Genomic DNA, 22430 nt, shown 5'->3' with positions numbered 1-22430 from the left:
ATGACTCTCTCCACAATCGCGCTCGCGACATTGTTCGAACATTCCTAGTCGGAGGCCACGCTCGATTACAATCGTCCGAAAATTGGCTACAAGTTAACTCTTACATGGCGCACCATAGCTGCCGGAGGCCGAGTCTTGCACGATCCGTACTAGCGTCTTTTATAAACGTTCAACGTTTTCCTGAAACCCGTATGTACAAAGTGTTTCATTTGAGTATGATTTAAAAATCAAGTTAACCTCGAAGTATCTTCTACCATTACATCGATGAATAAATTGTTTTACTATTTTTATAACCATTTTGTTTCCCAGCTTCAACCTATCCCGTGATATTTCACTATGTTCTGTCAGAGGAAGCAACGTGTATAAGAGCTTCATTTCTCTCGCATTCATTTATTTATTTTTTCATTATTGCTCACACTGTCGTAATAAAGACAACGAGGAATGAAAAGCTATTTATTTTCTCTATCTATAATAAGTAATTTATTGTCATCTTAGGTTGGATTCGCACAAGCGTTAAAGAAAAACTTTCTTGTCTTTCCTTGTTTCTCTAGTTAAAAACATGAACATACCCTGTTTTCCATTAATGGAACAAGATTGGTGTAATTCGGATCTTGGGTCTCATGTGACTCTCAGGTCTTACATGTAATACGTAAAGATCATCGCAGACTCGGCCGACGTCATGTGGAGTTCAACGAATTCCGCAGAACGCGTCACATTCAGCTCGATTCCGGGAGCAAATCTATCGCCGCGCCACGGAACAAAATCGACAAGATTCCGGCGTCGTTCGTTTAATATCCCAGCACGAAAGTTTCAGGCTACCGGAAAGCTCGGGTTAATCCCGACGAAGCAGCTCTCGGTTAGCGTTTGAACGACGCGCGATAAACTATTCCTTAATCGCCGCGAAACCAGTTTCCGGGATTATTGGCGAAGATGACAGAGGGTGCGGCGTAATCTGTGAAACATTACGCTCATTTGCCATCGCCGAGTGTCTCGCGCCAACATTATTAAGCCGTACAATTAAAACGGCCGGATCCATTATTAAACCGATCGCTCCGGGGAACGAAGATAAGCGGATCCGCGCGCGTGTTTACGCGAAACGGCGGAGGAAAAAAACGGTCCGCTTGCCGTTTAATTAGAGGCCACTGTGTGCCCACCTTCGAGCGTGTATCAAAGCAGCCTTTTAATTACACCGTACCGCAATTAGCGGGGGAAAAACCGTCGAACGGCGATATTTGTCGTATGCCGGAGCAATTTCGCAGATAGGAAGATAGGGTTCGCCGACACGCCTACGCTTTGCAGCTCGCCTGTATCCAATTACCCCGTGGCCTCGCATAAATGCGCGTAACGGGAGAAATCGGGTGAGGAACGAACTCGGGTAGCCGGCGAATGAATTAGACGCGCCGTATCGCTGGATTAGCTTCGAGGGGATCCTTATCCTGTTCACCGGAACGTATGCGAGCACTCTTCAAATCATCCGATCAAAGGATCAACCCTTTCACCGAGACCTGAACGATCTGCCCTCCGAAATTCACTCGATTTGTCTCGTGAATTATTCAAAACCAAACACATCATATCCCTTATGTTTCAAACATCGTTCCCTGTTTGCAACAATACAAATTTCCTGGAAAAATTTAAAATTTAAACGAATATTCTAGCTTTAACTTCCTTGCAGAGGCTTTTATGAAGGCTTCTATGGTCACGTTTACAAAATATGAATTTTATTGAATGCGAGACATACCGAAAGACAGATTAACACGTTGACGACGGCTTTACCCACCGGTGGGTCATACGTGTCAGACCCGTGGACTGCGTACATTTATTTATTTTGCATGCATTTCACAAAATAGATACTACAAAATAGGTTCATGTTATTTTATCGGAACATTATAAACAGATATTCAATAGTAAAAACATAGAAATTCAATATTATAAACTTAACATAATTATTTAATTTTTGTAAATTTCGGGCGCCGACTCACAGAAAAAAATCGTGAATATCTGCGCCGGCGTCAACCTGTTAAGTACTCTATGAAATACTGTGGACATAATTTCGAGAATTCATTGAAAGTTTTCATTAAAATTCTCTACCTCGGTTGCAACAAACAGGAGTTAAATAAAAATTTATCTTCATTCTGAATATATTTATTCGATTGAAAATAATCCATCAGCATATTAAATGTTTGTTTTACATTCAATGCGCTGCAGGCAATCTGGTGACTTTCGTCACCAGAACGATTTTTCGATCGTTCATGTTACGAATGATCAACCAGTTGAATTAAAAAACCAATACGAAACAAAAATTAATCTTTCAAAGGTCCAGGCTACAATGCGCTCTTAACAAAATTGCAAACTATAATATTAGGACTTTTAGAATAAATCTCATAGTAATAAACTATAAAATGGTATTGCCACAATAGTCTCGAGAATACGAATTTTGTTTTATATCGCAGTTTTCTGTTATTCTTGTATAAAGATCCACTCCGTCGTCATCTCTAGGTGCGGTATGCGCGGCGCCAACGCGGTGCAAAGGATTAACAAACGATAAGGGCTTGCCGAGGGGAGTGTTGTAATTTTTAACGGCGGTAATATATTAACGGATCCAATTCCTTGATAATTAGCGACGGGACGGATCGTTGGCCAGATTTTATCGGGTCCGGCAAACGGCGGTGTGTCGGCCACCCGGGCAACCTCATAAATATTAAATTTCGATTTTTGCCTGGCAGGCCTGGTCTCAAAGACGGTCGGGACCACGCCGGTAAAAAGACGAGCCGAAGACACCGCGTAGCGTAGCGTTGCGGTGAACGCCCACGCCCTCCGTATCGCGACGCGTCCAATTACATTATATGCGTAGACGGCATAAATACTTGTAATACGCGCCGACTGCAGTAGGAACAAGACCGAAGGGGGCCGATCGCCGACTACCGGAACAAAAAGAAGGTGTCGGCGCCGCCATCCTCTGCTTCTCCCCTATTAATTACAACTTCGCGCTGGGATCGACGTTTCTCATATTTATGCAGTGACTCAAACGACGCGATCAAAATGTGACGCTAAATATTTTTCTTTTTCTTTACAGTCTCGCTCACTTTTTTTTGCCTCCAAGCCGCCACGATCAACACCGGTTTCTTTTACGGGCAAAATGTCTAGGTGTTAAGAATTCTCTTGCTAAAGCAGAAATTTATCTTTTTCTCTTGTTCAAAGAAAATACAGCTGTGGTCAACGAAATCTATAAATTATTCATGTAGAAATATAATTTATTATTTACAGGTTGAAAGTGTGTAGATCATAATATAAAAGATAAGAGAATCATAATATACAGTGGCGAGCAAAATTGAGTCGGTACTCTTGAAATGGTATAATTTTGTTAAAACTAGTCTTAATGACTCGGATTTGTAAATGTTTGAGGAAGTGTACAACAATTGAAATACGTTTTTTAATTTTTTTTTTATTTGAAATTTAGAAAATGTAAAGGAACTGTCGTTTCTTCGGTTTTCTATCTGAGTCTATAACGAAAATTTCAAAAAATTCATTTGGTACTTTTTGGTAACTTATATAATAATCATTGCTCAGTGAACTAATTCTTCCTAACATTTACAGAAAAATTCAAGTTACACCAAAGTCAATTTAGACCAGTTTTTAAAAAGTTATGCTATTTTGAAAGTTTTAATTCAATTTTGCTCCCCACTGTATATATACAAATAAGTTATATAACTTATTTGTAAAACAAAATTTGTAATTGTTTCTAAAACAATGTACAAGATTAAATTATAGAGTCTATATCAATCAAAAATTTGGTTGGGTGATTAGCAAAACCAGAGTACATGGTTAATGTCATATAATCACGATTACAACAATGTAACTCGTTCAACCATAAGTTGAACGAATTATTTCTAATTCGCTTCAATCTCAAATTAGAATTTCGACGGGAAACTAAATGGCGGCGCCATCTCGCAAGGTCCGCGCGCACCACCCCTCCGGCGCAGAAGTTTTCAAACGATCCAAACTTGGAATATCGAATATCTCCGTGAGAACGAGTTTCCCACAACGTTCAAAGTGCCGTGGGAAGACCGGCTAGGGAAATAATGTTTACAGTGCACACTAAGAAATTAGATTTTCGGTTTACCTTGGCAGCCTTCTCGGATCTCCAAGTTTTAAAGTCTCGGACATGCATAGATGTATGAGGAGCCTCGAAGTTTCAGTTCTCGACTATCTTCTATCGTCAAGGATAAACTTCGAATTAAAACCGATAGAATCAATGCCAGTCAGACACCGAATTGATCGATCTCGACAAACATTGTTATAGACGGTGTATACAAAACTGTTACGAATCCTCGAAGCACCCTTCTACCCTGTCAACGAAACGTCCAAGGAACGTTTCGAATGGTTATCGACGAGATCGGATAAAATTTGGCAAATTCGATAAACGTCGTAGATCCGTCGGATTTTCGCAAGGACTATCAATCTTCGCTGGCTCGAAATGAAGGGCTGCGGGCGCGTGTAACCCTGCGCTATCTCGAAAAAGATATACTTGGCAGACACGTAAGACGCGTTTCCCCCTAAGTCCTAAGTTATGCAGATTGGCTGATCGTAGGCGTGCAATTAAGATTTCATTCGAGCCTATCCCGATGGATCGGCCCGGCCGAAATGGATATTCGTTGTAGTTAATTACAGGTTTCCAGTGAATTGGATTAGCCCAGCGGTTTCAGTTCGCCGAATATCAACCGAGTCGATCTTACTTCTATATCGGTCTTCTCTCGCAGGCTAGTCGTTTAATCCGGCGAAACGCGAGGTCGTCACTCGGTTAATAGGTTCTCCACGCGGAAATCGTGCCAAAGACCCGCCGCGAGCGGGTTGCGAGCGAGCCGCGAACGAGCTGCGAGTGAGTTGCGAGCGGCAGCTTGGGTCAGCGGTTCCGAAATTCGTGACTAAATTAGCCGAAATAATCGCGTTCGATCGGGACAACGTCCGGGCAACGGGATTTCTGGCAATCATTCGACTGTACATCGTTCCCGCGTATTTATACTAGTCTCGATTACCATGGGATGCAACCGCTGCGTAGAACAGAGAAGCGGAAGACAACCTATCAAAACGCATGCAACAATGGCATATTATGTAACCGGGATCCGGCGCTAATTAGTCGGCCCTTCCGTCGAACCCTTCCTCCCAGCTTCCCAATGTTCCGAGCGACAACAGCTGGCCAAACGAATCTACGTTTTGCACTTTTTAACATTGAATTCCAAAGAATTGATACACGTTCCGTTATCATTGCAATAAATTCTCTCAAATTCTCCCTCAGCTTGTAAACGTAAACGGACAACTTGAGAAGAGGATACATGATCATTCGAGTCTCGCGGCTCTTTTTTATAGTTGCCGTTTACGAACAATCGTATCCAAATTGTCCATTTCTGTTTGAAGAACAATTGGAGAGAATTTACTGTATATCGTTCTCGAACAACCGTACGAACACGGCAGCTAGACGAAGCAACTGTTGAATACTGTCCCTGAAATTTTACCGAAGCGATCCTAGTTTTTCGACCAGTGGTGTCCCGTGTACATAGCGAATCGTTTGGGCCGGTTGCGGCAGTTGGCCCTTTTAACAGAACCAGCCGATCCAGACTATCGGCAATTACCGTCGAATTTTGCAACGAGCGTGTTGCGTAACCCCGCCGCGCCGCTTTGAGAACGGTGAATTACCTTTTCCGTAAGCCGACACCTCCGCGGGATCATAGATCACCGCGTATCGCATTCGCCACATCCGATACCCAGCCAAAATCCGACAAACGATCGATTGCCCCCGTCCAGCGGCAATTAATCATCGACCGGTCGCCGACTGCATCTATACCGCGCCAAGATGGAATTCCTTTCGAAAATTGGACACAGCTACGATACGTGTTACGCTGCTATCCTAGATTGGAATCTCAATAGGTTAACCGTAATGGGGTCGGCATCGACTTGTCATCGAATCCCATTTCTCTCGCCGGGCCATGAATCCGAAGACTTTTCTCACGAAACTTCTCACGTCGAAATCCTTAGGCGCGCGAATTCCGTTTCATCACCGCCACGATTACTACTGCGTTACTATCGCATGCGTACTTATTAGTACCGTTTTCTTGTCGAACTTAATATTTTCGAATGCGGTATACAATTTACAAGTCTCGGTATAATACTTGCAGTCATTTGTTGTTCCAAGTCTACTACATTCTTAGAAGCCTTTTACACTCGAAGGCCCGTAGCGGGACCATTTAAAATTCAGCTTCGAACTCGAGGACTCCGCCGTGGAAATAATAAAGATAAATTTGAAATACTCCAGAGTCCTGGAGTGCAAAGGGTTAAAGATTAAAAAAGCGTATATAGAAAACATATTCTTTCAATAATTGAATATGGTCAATTTGCGGATACATAAAACTTAGAGAAGTAGATTTTGCTGTATTAAACTAAAAATTGAAATGACGTAGGACTACGTTTTCCATCGCAAAAGTGTTAACCTCTTGCATAGGAAATCAATGGATGCCTGACTATTTACGAGATTACCAGTGCGTAAAGAGCCTTTATTATCAATCTTGTTCGGTACAATTAAACTTCATCCAGACGCAAAATGTACAATACAACGAGAGATTGCTCGGATGCCTAGTTGGTCTCATTACTTACTTATTGTCTTATTCCTTATAAAAGAGGACGAGCGAAATCTGTCGAGTTGTCAAGAAGTTGATAGCCATTGATTTTAATTTGGAAATTGAAATTCAAAGCGAACTATGCTCGTAACAATCGGTCAAAATGGACCCGAGTCTGTTCAAAATGAATTTTGAAAGGTGACTGGAGGAACATCGTTTCATCCGGTAGGTTAGCGTTAGGTTATTGTAATCAGGTTGCGACCGTTTCGCAGAGCCGAGGCGATTGACAGAGACGCGACTCGAGTGGCAGACGCAGCCCGGACTGGTCCAGGTTCAAGGACGAGGTCGAAGGAAACACCATCAGGCGAAACGATGGCAGCGTTCCAAGAGATCGATCAGCCGGCCGCGTCATGTCGAGGCCCTCGTTGTCGCCGACACGACCATGATGGCTTTTCATCAGGACGGCGACGTCGAGACGTATCTCCTGACCATCATGAACATGGTGTCGTCCCTCTACCTGGACCCCACCATCGGCAATTTCATCAACGTCGTCGTCGTCAGGATCATCCTCGTCGAGGAGGACGAGGCGGAAGTACGTTCAAATCGCGTTAACTCTCTAATGGTAGTCTCTGTCTCCGACGACGGAGCAGCGACTTTCCTACGTTCGCGAATCGTTTTAACGCGACACCTTGTAGCTTGGGGGAAAGAGAATACGTACCATTCTTCGATCGAGCACTGTAGAGAGAGGGCTTACGGAAAATTAGGGAGCCCGTAGCAGCACGAACCGGAGGAAACAATTTTTCTTCGATGGAACGTCCGGGGTTTTATGAAATCCATTTGAAACTTCATTCAAGTTCCCGGCGAATGAAGTTGCCAGGCAGCATCGAAAGTTAATTCCTGGAACTTCATCCTCGGGTACTCTTCGATCGGGAAGCTTAACGTCCGCGTCAGTCATGGCGCTTCGTTGAACTTTCGAACTATCAGTTTCAGCGGGATGTAGATCGACGCCGAGTTTTTCCTGTCGACTTTGAACGGTAATGCTTCTCGCGAACAGGACTTTTGTAGAAAATTATGAGAGAGCCACCGCTAGGACGTCGGGATTATCCTTGGATTTGGTTATCGGAGTTACAGAACGGAGATCTTTGAAATGGTCTGTTAACCCAGCCGTGCCGCGTCGGGCTCTGCCGTACTCGCGATCTCCTCCGTATCGATCTCCGATATTTCAGGAAATGATTCGCTAAATTATTATCACTAGACTGCGGATTTCAAAACAAAAATTATCTATTTTTGTTGCAAGAATCGGATGTGTCGCTTAAAAATTCTTTCCGTTAACGCGTCTCGTGCCGAGCTGTTTCTACTCGACTCTTCACATTGGCCGTTTGATATTTTATTAAATCTTGATGCATTATATATAATTATTACTTTTCTTGTGAACTCTTTAGTTCTAAATTTGTTATAAACTATTTTTCATATCATCGATAATATCTGTCGGTACTCTGCAATTCTTTCTACCTTTCTTCTCTTTAAAATCACGGCAACCCTTTTTTGTCATAGATGCATCAAATCCGCAGTCTAATTATTACGCATCCCGGATATAAACGGCCTCTTTTCGATGAAATGGATATCCTGATATGGATACCAAGACTTGAATCGTGACCTCGGTCATCCTCGAATTGCCGCGTGCTTTTCAGCAAGGGTTGGACATCACGGTGAACGCGGACAGGACGCTGTACAATTTCTGTAAGTGGCAACAGAAGCTGAACCCCACGGACGACTCTCATCCGAACCACCACGACGTTGCGATTTTGGTGACGAGACAGGACATCTGCTCGAGGGCCAACACTCCATGCAGCACCCTGGGTGTCGCCCATGTAGCCGGCATGTGCCAGCCGGACCGTAGTTGCAGCGTCAACGAGGACAATGGGATCACCCTGGCGCACACGATCACGCACGAGTTGGGACACAAGTGAGCAAAATCGGCCGACGCGATATCAATTGTCATATCCACGCGAACTCGAGCTCCCAGCCATGCGTTTCGCTGCCTTTTCAACCGTTCCGCACAGCAGGCTAAGCTAAACCGAACACCTAATCGGCCTGTGTATCACGGTACTGTCCGTAGTCGTTAAATTAGAGTTGCCGGACGACGCGCTTCCGATCTTTCTGGGGGAATTCGATAGAGGCTGCTAGTAAAGAGCATCGAGTTGTTATGAATTCTAATTAATTAATTTGGAAGCGTTTTAAGGGAATTCCATTTATTCATTACGGTTATTCCCATCAGTTACAGTTCATAGTTACGGCTCGTGTCGGCTCGTCTGCAAGTCGTCAAACAAGATACACTACTCTTTTCAATTTCGATTCCAGTTTCGGCATGTACCACGACACGGAAAAGATTGGCTGCAGTAAACGTGACGGTGACACGTTGCACGTGATGACGCCGACGTTCGAGGTAGACACCATAGGAGTGGCCTGGTCCAGATGCTCCCGGAGAGACATTACCAATTTCTTGGAGTAAGAAAATCTAATTACAATTGGTGATGGAATTAGTTCCAGTGCTTAGAGTAGGTTCAGAAATTCTGTTAAAATACTCGGTCAGCTTTGAATCCATTTTGCATAAGATATCACGTGTGTAAATGTCGCGTCAGTAGCGTCGGTGCTCGTTCTGTTTGTTCTGGACTGTTACCGCAGGCGCAAAACGGTTGAACCCATTGTTTTAGCCAAGGTAAAGGCGTATGTTTGGAGGACGAGCCGGCGGACAACGATTACGCGTATCCGGATTTGCCGCCTGGCGCTATGTACAATGCGGAGCACCAGTGCAGGCTGCAGTTCGGTGTCCGCGAAGCCTCAGTCTGTTCTCCGTTGCAGGAGGTGACGAACAAAAGAAAATTGATTGCCGGAAAATCTTCCGACGCGCTTTCTGAACAGAGCTCGCCAATCTTCTTTTCAGATCTGCTCAAAGTTGTGGTGCATCGTCGACGGCATTTGCACTACCATGCTTCATCCGGCCGCACCGGGGACACATTGTGGCAAACACATGGTGTGAACACAGTAATTTCCTTATGATCTTGACCGCTAACGTTTCACACACCTTTCGCTAACCTTCCGATCGTACGTCGCCACAGTGGAGCTATCGCATACCAAACGCGGTAAAAAATCATTTGAATAATATATATCTATATTGAAAAGTTAATTCGCGTGTAGTTTTTTGGGAATATGGGCTACAATACATGATTTTTTTGTATCATTTAGCAATTTTCGTCGCTTATAATTGCGTTATTTTTTAAATTTTATATTGAATGACAGTCTCAGGACAAAACTTGGTTGTGTTTAAATTTAATTTAATTTTTTAATTATGAATACAGTGAAATGTAGCGTTCGTTTTTAGCCTCATTCTATAGATTAAAAGTTTACGTTCATTTAAGTTATTGTTAAGTTATTGCTAAAATCTAACTTATTGTAAAGAAATTTCTCATATTCGAGAGCACAACGTAAATCGCGAGGCTGCTGGAGCAAGTATGCTGTTGCAAGATGGCCGCCGCTGATAATTTTCTTAAATAACAAGAGATTTAGCTTTTACGTCAAAAAAATAACACCGCGCAAACGTATACAAAACACGTAAAGTGATGTGTATTTTTAGATTATTACGTACTTCTTTAAGATGTTATTTGCTACAACCTAAAACATTAACTAGTTATAAACTTGAGACCAAATTCAGCCCCACTCTTAAAAAGCGACACTGCCGAAAATGCGAAAATTACAGAAATAATTGATATTAATGAAAATGCAAGATTTTCTTTTGTTCCTCGCAATTTTTTCTTCAAAACAATGGAAAAATCCTTTGGTTTATAAAAGTATCACTTATTATACAAGGAGCTTCTTTTAAGCGTTTGATTCAAAGGGTTGTTTAATGAAAAACATATTTACATTGTGTAAAGTAAGATGAAAAGAGTCAGATGGTTTAAGATGTAAAATGTTTTTCACCGCATTTGGCACGCAATGACTCCACTATACGGCGATTCGTTGTTCTGTTTGCGCTTCATTGTTGCTCGTCGATTTTGTCTCAGTGGTGTCAAAATCAAGAATGCGTGCCGATCGTAGACAGACCGCGACAGATCGACGGTGGCTGGGGCGAATGGGGAGCGTGGAGCGAGTGCTCTAGATCCTGTGGCGCCGGTGTCTCGATCGTCGAGCGGAAGTGCGACCATCCAGAACCGGCTCACGGGGGTAAGTTCTGCATCGGCGAGAGGCGCCGATACAAGATCTGCAACACGCAGCCCTGCCCGGACGGCACCCCCAGCTTCAGGGCCGTGCAATGCGGCAATTACGACGGCAAAGAGTACAAGGGGAAGAACTACACCTGGCTGCCGTACTTCGATCAAAGTAAGCCGACCCGTTAACACGATGCGCGTAAACGAGACACGACATCTCGGTTGGTTTTGACAGAACGATTCATCCAACGATCGTATTAATTAAAGCGGAACCTTGCGAATTGTATTGCACCGACACAGAGGAAAGCGTGATCGTGCCGTGGGGCGAGGCCGCTCTCGATGGCACGCCGTGCAACGTCGGCACCAGGGACATGTGCATCGCTGGTATTTGCAGAGTCAGTTTTATGCAAGATACAGCTTTCCTCTATTAGGTGGCTTCAGCAATCTCTAGCAAACTGATCTTCGAACTTTCGCAGAAGGTCGGCTGCGATTGGTCGGTCGATTCCGACGCGACGGAGGATCGTTGCGGGATCTGCCATGGAGATGGGACGCAATGCGAGACCACAGGTGGTGTTTACGACAAGAACGACGGGCCCGGGTACAAAGAGGTGGTGGTGGTACCTTCTGGCTCGCGGAACATCAAGATCGAGGAGATCGGCAACAGCAAGAACTACATCGGCATCGGCGTACCGAATTCGGACAAATACTTCCTCAATGGGAAACGGTGAGCATGCCTGCCAACGATGCACAACGCTATCGATCGATAAATTAGTTCCTCAAAACGATTTTAACAATGTTTCAAGACGTAAAGGCCATTTTACATAGCTCGCTGAATTCGTCTTGACGTCACCTGTAACATTATGAAGTAAATAATGCATTAAAAGATCAAGGTAATTAATTTCTGTTATTTTATCGATGAAAATAAAAAATGATATTGTGGCCAGAACCACGCTGAGTGTCAAGAAATTATGTTACAATGCCACAACTGACATCGAGACGAATTCAACAACCTATGTAGGACAACCTTTCCGTCTTGAAACATTGCTAAAAACGTCGTGAACAGCTAATTTAGACTGGGAAGTCTAAAACCACTGTTCTAATCGGACAGGCAGATCACCTTAGCCGGAGAGTACGAGGTAGCCGGGACTCCAGCTTTGTACGAGCGGGATCGCGACAGGGAGAAAATCAGGATCCCTGGACCCATCAAAGAGGACATTGCAGTCTACGTAGGTGTATTCATCGTCTGTACTAATCTTTCGGCGATTTCTCGGGTCTAGAACTCTCTAGCCACTTTCTTCTCGTTCTCAATAACGTTGTCCCATCGCTCCAGTTAATTTCCAGAGGACACTACCGTAACTTCGGGCTACGATACGAGTATACCGTACCGAAGAAAGAGCCTGATCGCGCCCCGGAGTACTATTGGGAATTTTCGGACTGGTCATTATGCACCGTGACTTGCGGCGGCGGCACGCAAGTCTCCAAGGCTCTTTGCAGGGAGAGGAAGAGCGGAGTAGTGGAGGACCATTTCTGCGAAGGCATCAAGCTGCCGGAAACGATGTGGCGAGACTGCAACACGAACCCCTGTCCTGCCAGGTAATGCTACCTTCTCGGTAATTTCGTTACTAGACTGCGGATCTTTATGCAAAATAGAGATTGTCTTTATTAGTTAGAAGTTATTATGTTAATATGTTGACAGTATTATAATAATATTTTCGAATTGTTTAAACGTTTTTGCTATTTGGTAATTCACCAACTAGTCTTTGTAATAAATGCATAAATCCGTAGTCTATTTATTACGAATCGGTCTGAACATTATATTTTGAAGCTTCGGAAATGTCTTCCTTGATTCTTGGCTGGGTCGTTGGAGATACCAGACCTAGATTCATTTATATAACGACTCGATGACGATTACGATGATTGTGAAATCAGATGGTGGATCGGTCCATGGCAAATGTGTCCGGTAACGTGCGGAGAGGGCGCGCTTCGGAAACGATCAGTGATGTGCGTGTCCTCGGGAATGGGTCCCGATCGTTCGGACTTGGCGTTGCCGGATCGCGACTGTAACAGAGACGTGAAGCCAGAAGAGGTCAGCCTTTGTCCAAATCTGCCCGCATGCGGCTCCACCACGGAAGCGCCCTTGATCGTCTACGCGGACAACAAGGACGCCTCCTTCTATAACGTCAGCTCGAACGATCAGGACGGCATTACTGTCGTCGACGGTCTGACCACCGAGGAACCGGAAATCCTCGAGTTCGATAACGTCGTAGATGAGAACCCAGACAACTCTATGTATAACACCAAGTCGAAATGGATCGTTTCGAAATGGAGTCACTGCGCGAACAGGAAGAGGACCAGGAAGGTCACCTGTTCGGTGCAGGGCGACTGCAATCCAGAGAACAAGCCGGTCACTGTTGAGTTCTGCCAGGGTGGTAGGTGGGTCACAGGTGAGTCCGTTATCTTCGCGATAGTTTGGCAACGATGTCGAATATTTTTGCAATCTGTAGCGGCGTAGAACGTACGTTATCGCGATGCAACCGTGTGACTTATCGTTAGCCATCCCATTAACTATTTCTTCCTCCGTCGGCCTGGCCCGCTGCCAAAGGAACGCTGCGGCAGAGATCAGGCACGTAAAATATCGATCTTTATGGGCATACTTGCAGGAAGATGGGGATCTTGCAACGCAACTTGCCTGGCAAGGGTCGGCGTTAAGTGCAGGGAAGTCGACTGTCGTGACCGTGTAACGGAATTACTATCGGACGATTGCAACCCCGAGAGAAGGCCAATCGATACGAGACGTTGTTATCATAGGCGGCAATGCGCGAACGATAAATCTGGTAATTGCACACACCAGCGAGAATGGTCGATCCGACGGAGCATGGGAGCCCAAGCGCGTCAAACATCCGCAATAACTTTTACTACCTCTGTTTCGCTCGTACTTGCTAACTAATAGTCTTCGCAGCCTCTTGGTTACACTATCTGCATGCGGCCCGGCTAATGCCTTTCTTAAAATCAGTGATTTACAGCATTTCCTTTTAACAAAGTCTCTACACAGAGAATTCTTAGGAATTTCTTAGCAACTGTCTGCGAAACAAAAATCGACTTCTTTTTCATTAACGGAGAATACAATTTTATAATACAGTCGTTAGTTTCCTCCTTCATGGAACAACTCTGCGTTTAATGGGTTCACTCGCGTGACAAATGGAAAGAAATCTGTTCATCCAGCGCATCTGTTGCAGAATGCAAGGACACCATCGTTCCAGCTTCTGTCTGCGCAACGTACAAACGTATGTGTGACGTGTCATCGATCGTCCAGGAGAAATGTTGCGCCACGTGTTTCAAAAAACGCAGACACAGCCGGCAAAATAAAAGACATATCATCGACGATTGACCGATCGACGATTTGGTCAGCAGGACCAACGAAAGCCGTCTGAACGGATGCGAGAATCGTTTATGAATCACGCTTTTCCGTGAAACAGAATCCGTCCCAGTTGTGTGCGTTTGTTCTTGATGTTCTCCAGTGCATCAACAACTTGTCAGTACCACAGAAGCTCTGTGGATGCATAATAAATTTCCTACATTCCTTCCACGCGTTTTCTCGAGCAATGACCTCAAATCAACGTCAGGGCTGTATACGAGAGTCATAAGTTCGTACTGACATTCCAATGCGAACAATACTACGAGATTACACTTGTACCAGAAAATTAATTTCAGGCATACCATTGCTTCGAACATAAACCAATAACATTATTTATAGTTTTTCTTTTCAGATATAGTGGTTCTAACGGTGCGAAATAAAGAAATTGAAATGTGCACGATGTGCAGACGTTTGTATATACAAATTCTCGATGTGTTTTTTAATCGAAAAGAGTATGTAAAAGCGAACTTTTGTATTTAGTGTTGCAAATTGATTACCATTTTTAACAACGATTGTAGAATGGAAACGATCAATGTGCCAGGTAACAAAATTCTGGTTGAAAACAATCATATGCTCTGGAAAGAGTGAAGTAACAAAGCTTTGTCTAATTCAGATGTACATTTTTTACATTGTATTGTTACAGTTTATGTGTACCGATCTTTTTACAATAACCAGCTCTGTTTCTTCGTGGTACTCTATTTTTGTACAATCGTAAATGTAAGACTGCAGTCATTTATGTAACCAACTTACGTGATGTGCATTGTATAAAAATAAAATAAAATTTTTTGATAATCCTTTACTGTAAAGCAAAACGTTTCCAGGATACTAATGATCCAAACATAATTATTGTATACGGAAATAACATTGAAGGTATTTACTAAAGAAAATTTGTATTAATTACATTTAATTCTGTAACTTTCACATTTTCAATTTACATTCGAAAATCCTGTGTTTAGTTTACCTATGCATGTACATACAGCTAAAATTATGGAATTTTAAATTAATCGGTACCCTTTGCGGCGTACTTTGTTACATTACACGCAATATATATTGGTATTCCCATCATGGACAACCACAATAATGATCCATGAACTATGACTTCCTGTAATAAAAACATCAGCATTATAAAATCATTATTTCATTAAGAAAATATTGTATACATATGCACAGTAGAGTTTTAATCATTTTGCATTTAGACTCGTCGACATGTACAGTGCAGGTCACCGAGAAACATTAATTATGGCAAAATTAGAGCATCTAAAAATAAATCACGGGCACAAGAATTATTTAAGAAAATCCACTACGTCTATATTATTAAAAAAAATTGAATTATTACTACTGATTCGTGCTGTTTTCAGCATAAGAAACAATTTAAAATCTAGCAAAATTCATCCACTGATCCTTATGATAGTGGCGCCTCTTGTCGCGAAAGCTCGAAGCTCCGTTCGAGATCCGTACAGCGCCAATTAGTAAATGGCAAAACACTGAAACTACTAGTCAAATCTAATTCCGAATACTAACACGGATGACACCACCATACAAGACCCAATAAAATTCTAAAGCGGTACTATCTAATGATGAGAACTTTAAATGAATTTTGCAAGACGATTAATCGAAATTCTACCGTACGTTAGTCTTGTTTACTCATATACAGTTGCAAATGTTAATTTCAAGTGTTTATTAAATAATCTGTGTACTTAAATGAAGTATTATATTTTAAGCTTAGTTCGTAGAATATACTGTATGGCACAAAAGTACATAACCTGTCTCTTTTTGTACTGCAGATAATTTTGAAGTTTTTAGTGATATTCAAAAGTTACAATATTTAACATTTATACCAGTCAGAGTATGAAATTTATTAACTTCATTTGTTAGTCATGAATTTTCGTTCATATTAATTGTATCCTTATTACATAATTAGCGATGTGTAAGATTATACTTACAGTAAGAGATACTTTGCATCTGGGTGGTAGAGCGACAACGTTTCTGCGTTGATTCACAACGATTTTCGATAATTGCGGAGCTCGCCTGGCAATTTTCTGGATGGCGAACATGATTATTTTTTCTGTAACTCTTCTTCGTCACAGTAACGATTCGATTGTCCGATTAGTGTACGCTTAATGCCAATGAATTCACACTACCAACATAGAAAGCGTAGTCGAAAGGATTTTACGAATGTATATCGAAAGATGCCATCTCTAGGCTTCGAACATAAAATATTCATTAAAATTTAAACTATGCTGATAATACCTTCGATTTTATATCATTAAAAGGAATTTAAATATGAAATTAATTTAAGTTTTCTTGAAAGCACTTTAGCTTTTTAGCCAATGAGAAAATTTCTCGTAGATAATACCATTAAATATGTAATCGGAAGAAGCAAACTGCAGAGTCATTCGTTTTCAACACCCTGGCGACAAATCGTGGCAGCAGTAGCGAGGTCGCTGCGATCACCTCGAATTTCGATTCGATAACTCGAAAACACAGATGTATCAAAATTCGTATTTCACGATGTTCTATGGGAACGAATATTAATTTTGAACATACGCGGCGCTTACTTCCGACCCGTAACATTCTCCCGCAAACCATTGGTATTTAAATAACCCATCCATCTAAATTGCTTTCGTATTCGCACGGGATCGAAGATGCGAAGGACATACATTTATATGCGATATGCTCGCAGAACGTCATCAGATTTGATCGTGTTAATCGCCTGATCGCAATATTCGATAATTGTCTCCAGCAGCGCAAATCTCCAACCGGTTTCCGAATCATGTCCACATTGTTGGTATCGTTTTAAAAGCCTACGACATGAGAGTTCACGCGAGATACACAAAAATTTGTGATTACGAAGAGGACGTCACCGAACTGATTAATCTTTTCGCGGCCTGTGGAAATATTTCGCCCCCACGGATTGTATGATACCGAGAACCAGATTGGAATTTAATTTATCTTGTACATAATGCCACCCAGCCGGTTGGACGCCGTGTATAGAAGCATTCTACTCACGAAATTCTTCACAAAGGGCTGGGGCAGCCCTCAGAATTTGAAAAGGTAATGCACCGATGTCCTAACCTTGTTCTAATGAAAACTTAAAACAGATATGGATCAAGATTCGAGAGTGTTCTCCACTATGGCATGATTATGACGTGACTTGACACGATAGTTGTGTGTGTAGCGAAACATTAACATAAGTATCAAAGAATTTTCAAAATTAATTTCAGGATTTACTGAAATTAATATATGTACTTGAAAAAATGTGCCATTATTTAAAATGTTTTTTTCCAATTCATTTTTACGAAATGAAACTTAATTTTGATAAAACCGTCTTTAAATAAAATAAAATTAATAAAATTGAAAATTCGTTATAGTACAAATGCTGAAATAATGTATTTTTAAACGTTTTTTGCAGTTTTTCACAAAGTTTTATTTATTTATTGTTACAGAAAATTCTATGTCCTTCAATCACATAAATAATTTAAATCTAAACGGAATTAAGTTAATAAGTTCATTTTATTTCAGAATTTTTGAATTTAGAAGAGTTATTGCCAACAGAGAGAAATGTTACAACCTTATACCCCGTGATTACCCAATCAATATTACTAAGGTGACTATTATTAGACAGTATAACTATTTTTGCTATTACTCTGAAGTAAATACTCAGTGTTTATTAATAACTGTTTTTTGATTATATATAGGATGAGGAATGGTCGGACTGCCATATAATAGAAGGTTGTTTTCAAAGTCCCTTTGATAAACACCTTCCTGGTATAATGCCAAATGAAACAATAACTGCACATTTTCAATTGGTTTTACCACGTAGATGGCATTCCCACAAAACAAAACCTGTTTGTTTACATCTTGCTGGTACAGGGGACCATGTAAGCAACACTTTGTACTTCTAAGATCACACAAATATCTACCGTGTATATTATTGGATAAGTTGTATAATTTCGTCTACATTAGTTTTTTTGGAGGAGGAGAAACCTGATTGCTAAACCACTCCTCAAAGAATCAGGAATTGGGTCTTTATTGTTGGAAAATCCATTTTATGGATTACGAAAACCACAAAATCAAATGTAAGAATATATATTCCAAAGGTTTGTAATAGGAAGAACATGAAACATTCGCTCATTTTTTTCTTAACATATGTGAACATTGCAGTTTTCTGTTTTCAGACGTTCTAGTTTACATAATGTATGCGACATCTTTATCATGGGAGGATGTTTGATAATGGAATCACTTGTTTTATTAAATTGGTGCGAGCAGCAGGGTTTTGGACCCTTGGGGTTAACAGGGTTATCAATGGGCGGCCATGTCTGTATTTTTTTCGTCAGATTTAGTACAATTCTTGTACAATTACTATATCTATGTATTTACAGATGGCTTCTTTAGCAGCGACAAACTGGCCAAAGCCCATACCGCTAGTTCCTTGTCTGTCATGGTCGACAGCATCACCGGTATTCACTCAAGGTGTAATGAGTGCCTCAATTAACTGGACACTCTTAGAAAACCAATACTTTTCGAACGAACTTTATCAAAACGATCTTGCCAAGATGGTGAGGATCGTAGGTGAGGAGGTCTGTAGTTTATTCGAGTCTATTTAATACCATTGCTCCATTTTCTTCAAAGGATTCGATAAATGTTAATCGATAATTATCCTCGTAGGATGCGTTCCTAGCTGGCCAACATTTTGCTCAACATTATCCAGCAAGTATGGAACGGGTTATCGAATTAAAAGAAACATCTGAAGGTGCTAATCAAAATTTAGATTCGTCCAAGAGCGATCAATCTGTGATCCCAGACAAATTAAATAATGGTTGTGGTACTAAAACCGAAGACAATAATCTGAAGGAGCAAATCGTAGAAGAGAAAAGAGCGGCTAAAATATTCCCTTTAAATCTCATCTCTCACAAATTTAAATTTAAAGATTCAAACGCTCTCAAAGGCAAGTATTCTAATCAATTTATAGAAACTGAAATATTCTTGTTATTAAACAACATTAATCTATTACTAATCCCAAATCCAAGTATATTAACTTTTGAGTTGTTCAAAACTAATTTGTAATAAGTTAACTTCCACCCAACACGTGCTTCTAACATTTTGTTTAAGTTGTAAGCTGTACGAACATGTAAATTTCCTTATTGTATTGTTATAAACCGCATATTTCAATGTAATGCAAGTAAGTTGAGAGCATGCTATAAGACATGCATGATTATTTCGAGTGTTACTTTGGCAATAGGCATTTGTTTATTACCAGTGTCGAGGCATCCTTTATTTTCGGACTATAAGTGGCGCGAACGAGAAGCTTTACAATTCATGTGCGGAATAATGGATGAGTGTACACACTTGAAAAATTTCGAAGTACCTGTTGATACTGAACTTATTATCGCCGTGTGCGCGAGGGATGATGCATATGTACCTCGCGACAATTGCATGAGCCTAGAGAAAATCTGGCCAGGTGTTGAAATTCGTTACATCGATGCGGGACATGTAACTGCGTATTTGCTGCATCAAAAAGTGTTCAGGTACATGAACTAATTTCAATCAGTTATATTGTCTTCCTACTATTTCAGCAAACGTGCACTTATCTTTATTATAATTGTTTTAGATCTACCATAATGGAAGCATTTCAACGATCTCTCAAGAAGTATCCTTTACACCTTAGTTGATGTACGTGTAAATTTATCAAATAATTTTATAGAACGAGAAATTGTATATGAACAGAAACATTTCTGAGTCAATCTATTTTTAATACACATATTTAGTGATGTCGTAAATATTTCACCGAGATTGTTCTCTTTCTGAAAAATTTACAATTTCTGTTACGATCTGTTTAGACAATCTTATAAGACAATACAAAGAACCTATTCAAAATCAAGCTAAATTTAACTCTTTGTAGCCTTGATATGTGTAAAAAAAAGCTATGTGTAACAAATACTCACCGAAGTGCAAATAAATTGTAATATATTATGTAAAAAAATGTATAATAAAAAAAATATACAGTAGATGCTAAGTTTTGCAACTCGGAAAGAAGCTGTGGTGGTAGTATTCACATTGTACGGTTATTTATAAAATTATGCAGCGGTCAATTTGAATTGCATAAACTAGAAACGAATATTTAAATCTTTTACATACTCATATAAAATTATAAAGTTGAATTCAAATTTAATTGATAATTTATAGCGGTAATAGAAAATTACAAAAATTAAAATTATAATTATAAATTTTTATATAATTCGCTCAAATTTGTAACGATAAAATGTACTAATTATTTTCTGTTAATGAAGCAAGACAAGTGTATTATTTGTACTTTTTCAAATATTTAATTGTTTATTAAAACCGCATATAAAACATAGAACAAAATTATTAGTTTCTTGCATATTAAAGAAATGATTCCTATTCCTGCACACTTCTCGTGCTCTCTAAACTGGCTCGCACATCCCCACCATTTTGCTGCTCATCAAACTCCGTACAAGTACTGTAAAAAGAGAACGAGATACTATGGAGGAAAACAGAACAATACCAATGAAATTCTATGTGTGATTGTGCACATAGATAGAAAATCTAGCTTGCTTTCTTTGTCGTATTTGCAGGGCCTTACTCCTTTCGCGCATTTATACGGTTGACACGCCACCTGAGGCACGCATCGTGAAATTCTATTTGTGAATTGAAAAAAATGAGAAGCAGAAACAACATATACTACAAATTATGTCGGAACATAGAAAATAATTTCCTAAAGTAATAAGATGTAGTTTAGTGAAAGATATGTACATTGGTATTTTCTTTAGAGTCGCGAGTTCAAATAACAATGGTTAAGCTAGCATAACGATCGTAAACGCGTTTTTCTAAACAAGATGGGCGAAGAATATCAGAGGGCCTCGCAGCATAAGACCGTTAAACACCATCTCTGTGTAAAAAAAGACAACGTTACTAGACATCGGTTTAATCTAGCCGGGTCTTCATTTAGAGTCGCGTTTCCATTTAGTGTTGTTTAGACAAAATGAAAGTGCACGGAAGTTTTCCGTTTTCAATGATATAGATTAGCATCGTAATAGAGAATGCACAGCTCGCGTTTGCTTTTGGACAACAATATCTATTTCTTAAAATAATGTAGCGCACGCTCTGTCCACTCGCGCGTACCTTTTTAGAATATATATCGAGCGGACCACCATTTTATCGTAGTTGTTTACTCCTTTCTATTTTTTGTTTTAGTTCTTAACCAAAGCATTGATCAATGTCTACTGTTGAATCTTGCAAGCCTAGCGGGAGAAAACTAATGCAAGGTTCGAAAGAATCCCCTTATTACTAAATATTTCATATTCAATAATGTATTAATTTCGACGACAGTTTGTCAAGTCTGTTTCAGACTTTTTAGCAAACAAAAAGGAAGTGATGACGATGGACGAGTACCACAAAATTAACGGATGATAAAAGATTTCAAAGGAGATTCTCTTTCGGTTGGGTAACAGAATTTGTGAACGTACATTTTTATAAAGGTATTAAAACTCATCTCGACGACATTTTGTCAATTTATCTATTAAGGTGATATTTACTAAGGCGTTATTTTATTAAGACGTTGTGTTACATATTAAGGCATTACTTTACATATTAAGTAGTTGCGTTAAATATTAAGATGTCGCTTTAGTTAAGCCGTTGCGTTACATATTAAGACGTTATTAGTTAAAGCGTTAATAAGTAAGCAAAACTTGTCATTGTAAGAGAGGGAACCATAATGAATTCTGATTTCGTTCGTAAAAATAGACTGTGAAATACGTTTTCGAGAATACCATGAGGTAACAGATTTTATTTGGAGCATCTTTAAAAATTAAATTTCGCGCCGCATAGTTTTGATGGCGCTCCAAAAAAATGGATGCGCGAAAAAAATAAGACCGCCAGTACGGTAGAGTGAGATAAGCTACATCGTTTGTCGATGTAATTTGCTCCACATATGTAGGATGGTTTCGTGCTCTCTTGCTTACTCCCTATTTTTCCTCTTTTTCTTTGACTGCGGGGATAACACTGTCTCGCCAGTAAGTTGCCATCCAGTCAGAGAAAAGAAAATTTCTATGTTAACCCTCGCTAAAGAATCGAGCCGAGGCCTAAAGGTGTGCAGGAGCAAAACTTATTTCCGTAGTATTCATTAATTTCGTCGCGCCCTCTCGCGGGACTATGTTAAATAGGAAGCATGGTGTCGCCGTC

General features: G+C 40.6%; 3 protein-coding genes across 6 annotated transcripts in view; 2 read left to right on the top strand and 1 right to left on the bottom strand.

The window, feature by feature from the left end:
• LOC144474967 (A disintegrin and metalloproteinase with thrombospondin motifs 7) overlaps nucleotides 1–15043 on the top strand; it is a 104429-nt gene extending 89386 nt beyond the window's left edge. The window contains exons 5-17 of one of the 3 annotated variants that reach the window (XR_013494801.1): nucleotides 6881–7200; nucleotides 8300–8574; nucleotides 8970–9116; nucleotides 9323–9473; nucleotides 9553–9642; nucleotides 10670–10985; nucleotides 11081–11208; nucleotides 11290–11537; nucleotides 11922–12039; nucleotides 12144–12406; nucleotides 12743–13257; nucleotides 13478–13647; nucleotides 14050–14182. Coding sequence is in view for 2 of the 3 variants with exons in the window: in XM_078190409.1 (XP_078046535.1) it covers nucleotides 6881–7200; nucleotides 8300–8574; nucleotides 8970–9116; nucleotides 9323–9473; nucleotides 9553–9642; nucleotides 10670–10985; nucleotides 11081–11208; nucleotides 11290–11537; nucleotides 11922–12039; nucleotides 12144–12406; nucleotides 12743–13257; nucleotides 13474–13647; nucleotides 14050–14201 (2897 nt within the window). In the remaining variant the exon portion in view is untranslated. Of the gene's footprint in view, nucleotides 1–6880; nucleotides 7201–8299; nucleotides 8575–8969; nucleotides 9117–9322; nucleotides 9474–9552; nucleotides 9643–10669; nucleotides 10986–11080; nucleotides 11209–11289; nucleotides 11538–11921; nucleotides 12040–12143; nucleotides 12407–12742; nucleotides 13258–13473; nucleotides 13672–14049 lie in introns of those variants that run through there. The other 2 variants (XM_078190409.1, XM_078190421.1) reach the window with 2 other exon arrangements.
• A 58-nt stretch (nucleotides 15044–15101) lies between these two features.
• LOC144474987 (uncharacterized) lies at nucleotides 15102–16369 on the bottom strand. The gene is made up of 2 exons (XM_078190453.1): nucleotides 16172–16369; nucleotides 15102–15330 (listed from the first exon to the last, which is right to left on the bottom strand). Exons 1-2 carry the CDS (start codon nucleotides 16280–16282, stop codon nucleotides 15229–15231), a joined length of 213 nt encoding a protein of 70 aa, XP_078046579.1. The 5' UTR covers nucleotides 16283–16369; the 3' UTR covers nucleotides 15102–15228.
• Nucleotides 16370–16763: 394 nt separating this feature from the next.
• Nucleotides 16764–20533, top strand: LOC144474981 (protein ABHD18). 2 transcript variants are annotated; one of them, XM_078190434.1, is made up of 9 exons: nucleotides 16766–17282; nucleotides 17751–17835; nucleotides 17927–18109; nucleotides 18195–18307; nucleotides 18407–18545; nucleotides 18611–18808; nucleotides 18897–19176; nucleotides 19489–19756; nucleotides 19840–20533. In XM_078190434.1, exons 1-9 carry the CDS (start codon nucleotides 17191–17193, stop codon nucleotides 19898–19900), a joined length of 1419 nt encoding a protein of 472 aa, XP_078046560.1. In that variant the 5' UTR covers nucleotides 16766–17190; the 3' UTR covers nucleotides 19901–20533. The 2 variants fall into 2 exon arrangements, 1 of the variants encoding a protein (XP_078046560.1); XR_013494804.1 differs by lacking the exon at nucleotides 19840–20533 and having other exon boundaries at nucleotides 16764–17282; nucleotides 18897–19410; nucleotides 19489–19623.
• The last annotated feature ends 1897 nt before the right edge of the window (nucleotides 20534–22430 follow it).

This window comes from Augochlora pura, chromosome 2 (genome assembly GCF_028453695.1).
Source record: "Augochlora pura isolate Apur16 chromosome 2, APUR_v2.2.1, whole genome shotgun sequence".
NCBI lineage: Eukaryota > Metazoa > Arthropoda > Insecta > Hymenoptera > Halictidae > Augochlora > Augochlora pura.
This window is presented reverse-complemented; position numbering and strand designations above follow the sequence as displayed.

Bases quoted from the DNA above. Each gene is read 5' to 3' on its own strand.
- LOC144474987 (XM_078190453.1), bottom strand. From the start codon at position 16,282: ATGTTCGCCATCCAGAAAATTGCCAGGCGAGCTCCGCAATTATCGAAA. The intron at 15,331-16,171 runs GTAAGTATAATC...TTTTTATTACAG, and splicing joins GATGCAAAGTATCTCTTACT to GAAGTCATAGTTCATGGATC.
- LOC144474981 (XM_078190434.1), top strand. From the start codon at position 17,191: ATGCCACCCAGCCGGTTGGACGCCGTGTATAGAAGCATTCTACTCACG. The intron at 18,546-18,610 runs GTCTGTATTTTT...ATGTATTTACAG, and splicing joins GGTTATCAATGGGCGGCCAT to ATGGCTTCTTTAGCAGCGAC. The intron at 19,757-19,839 runs GTACATGAACTA...TAATTGTTTTAG, and splicing joins CTGCATCAAAAAGTGTTCAG to ATCTACCATAATGGAAGCAT.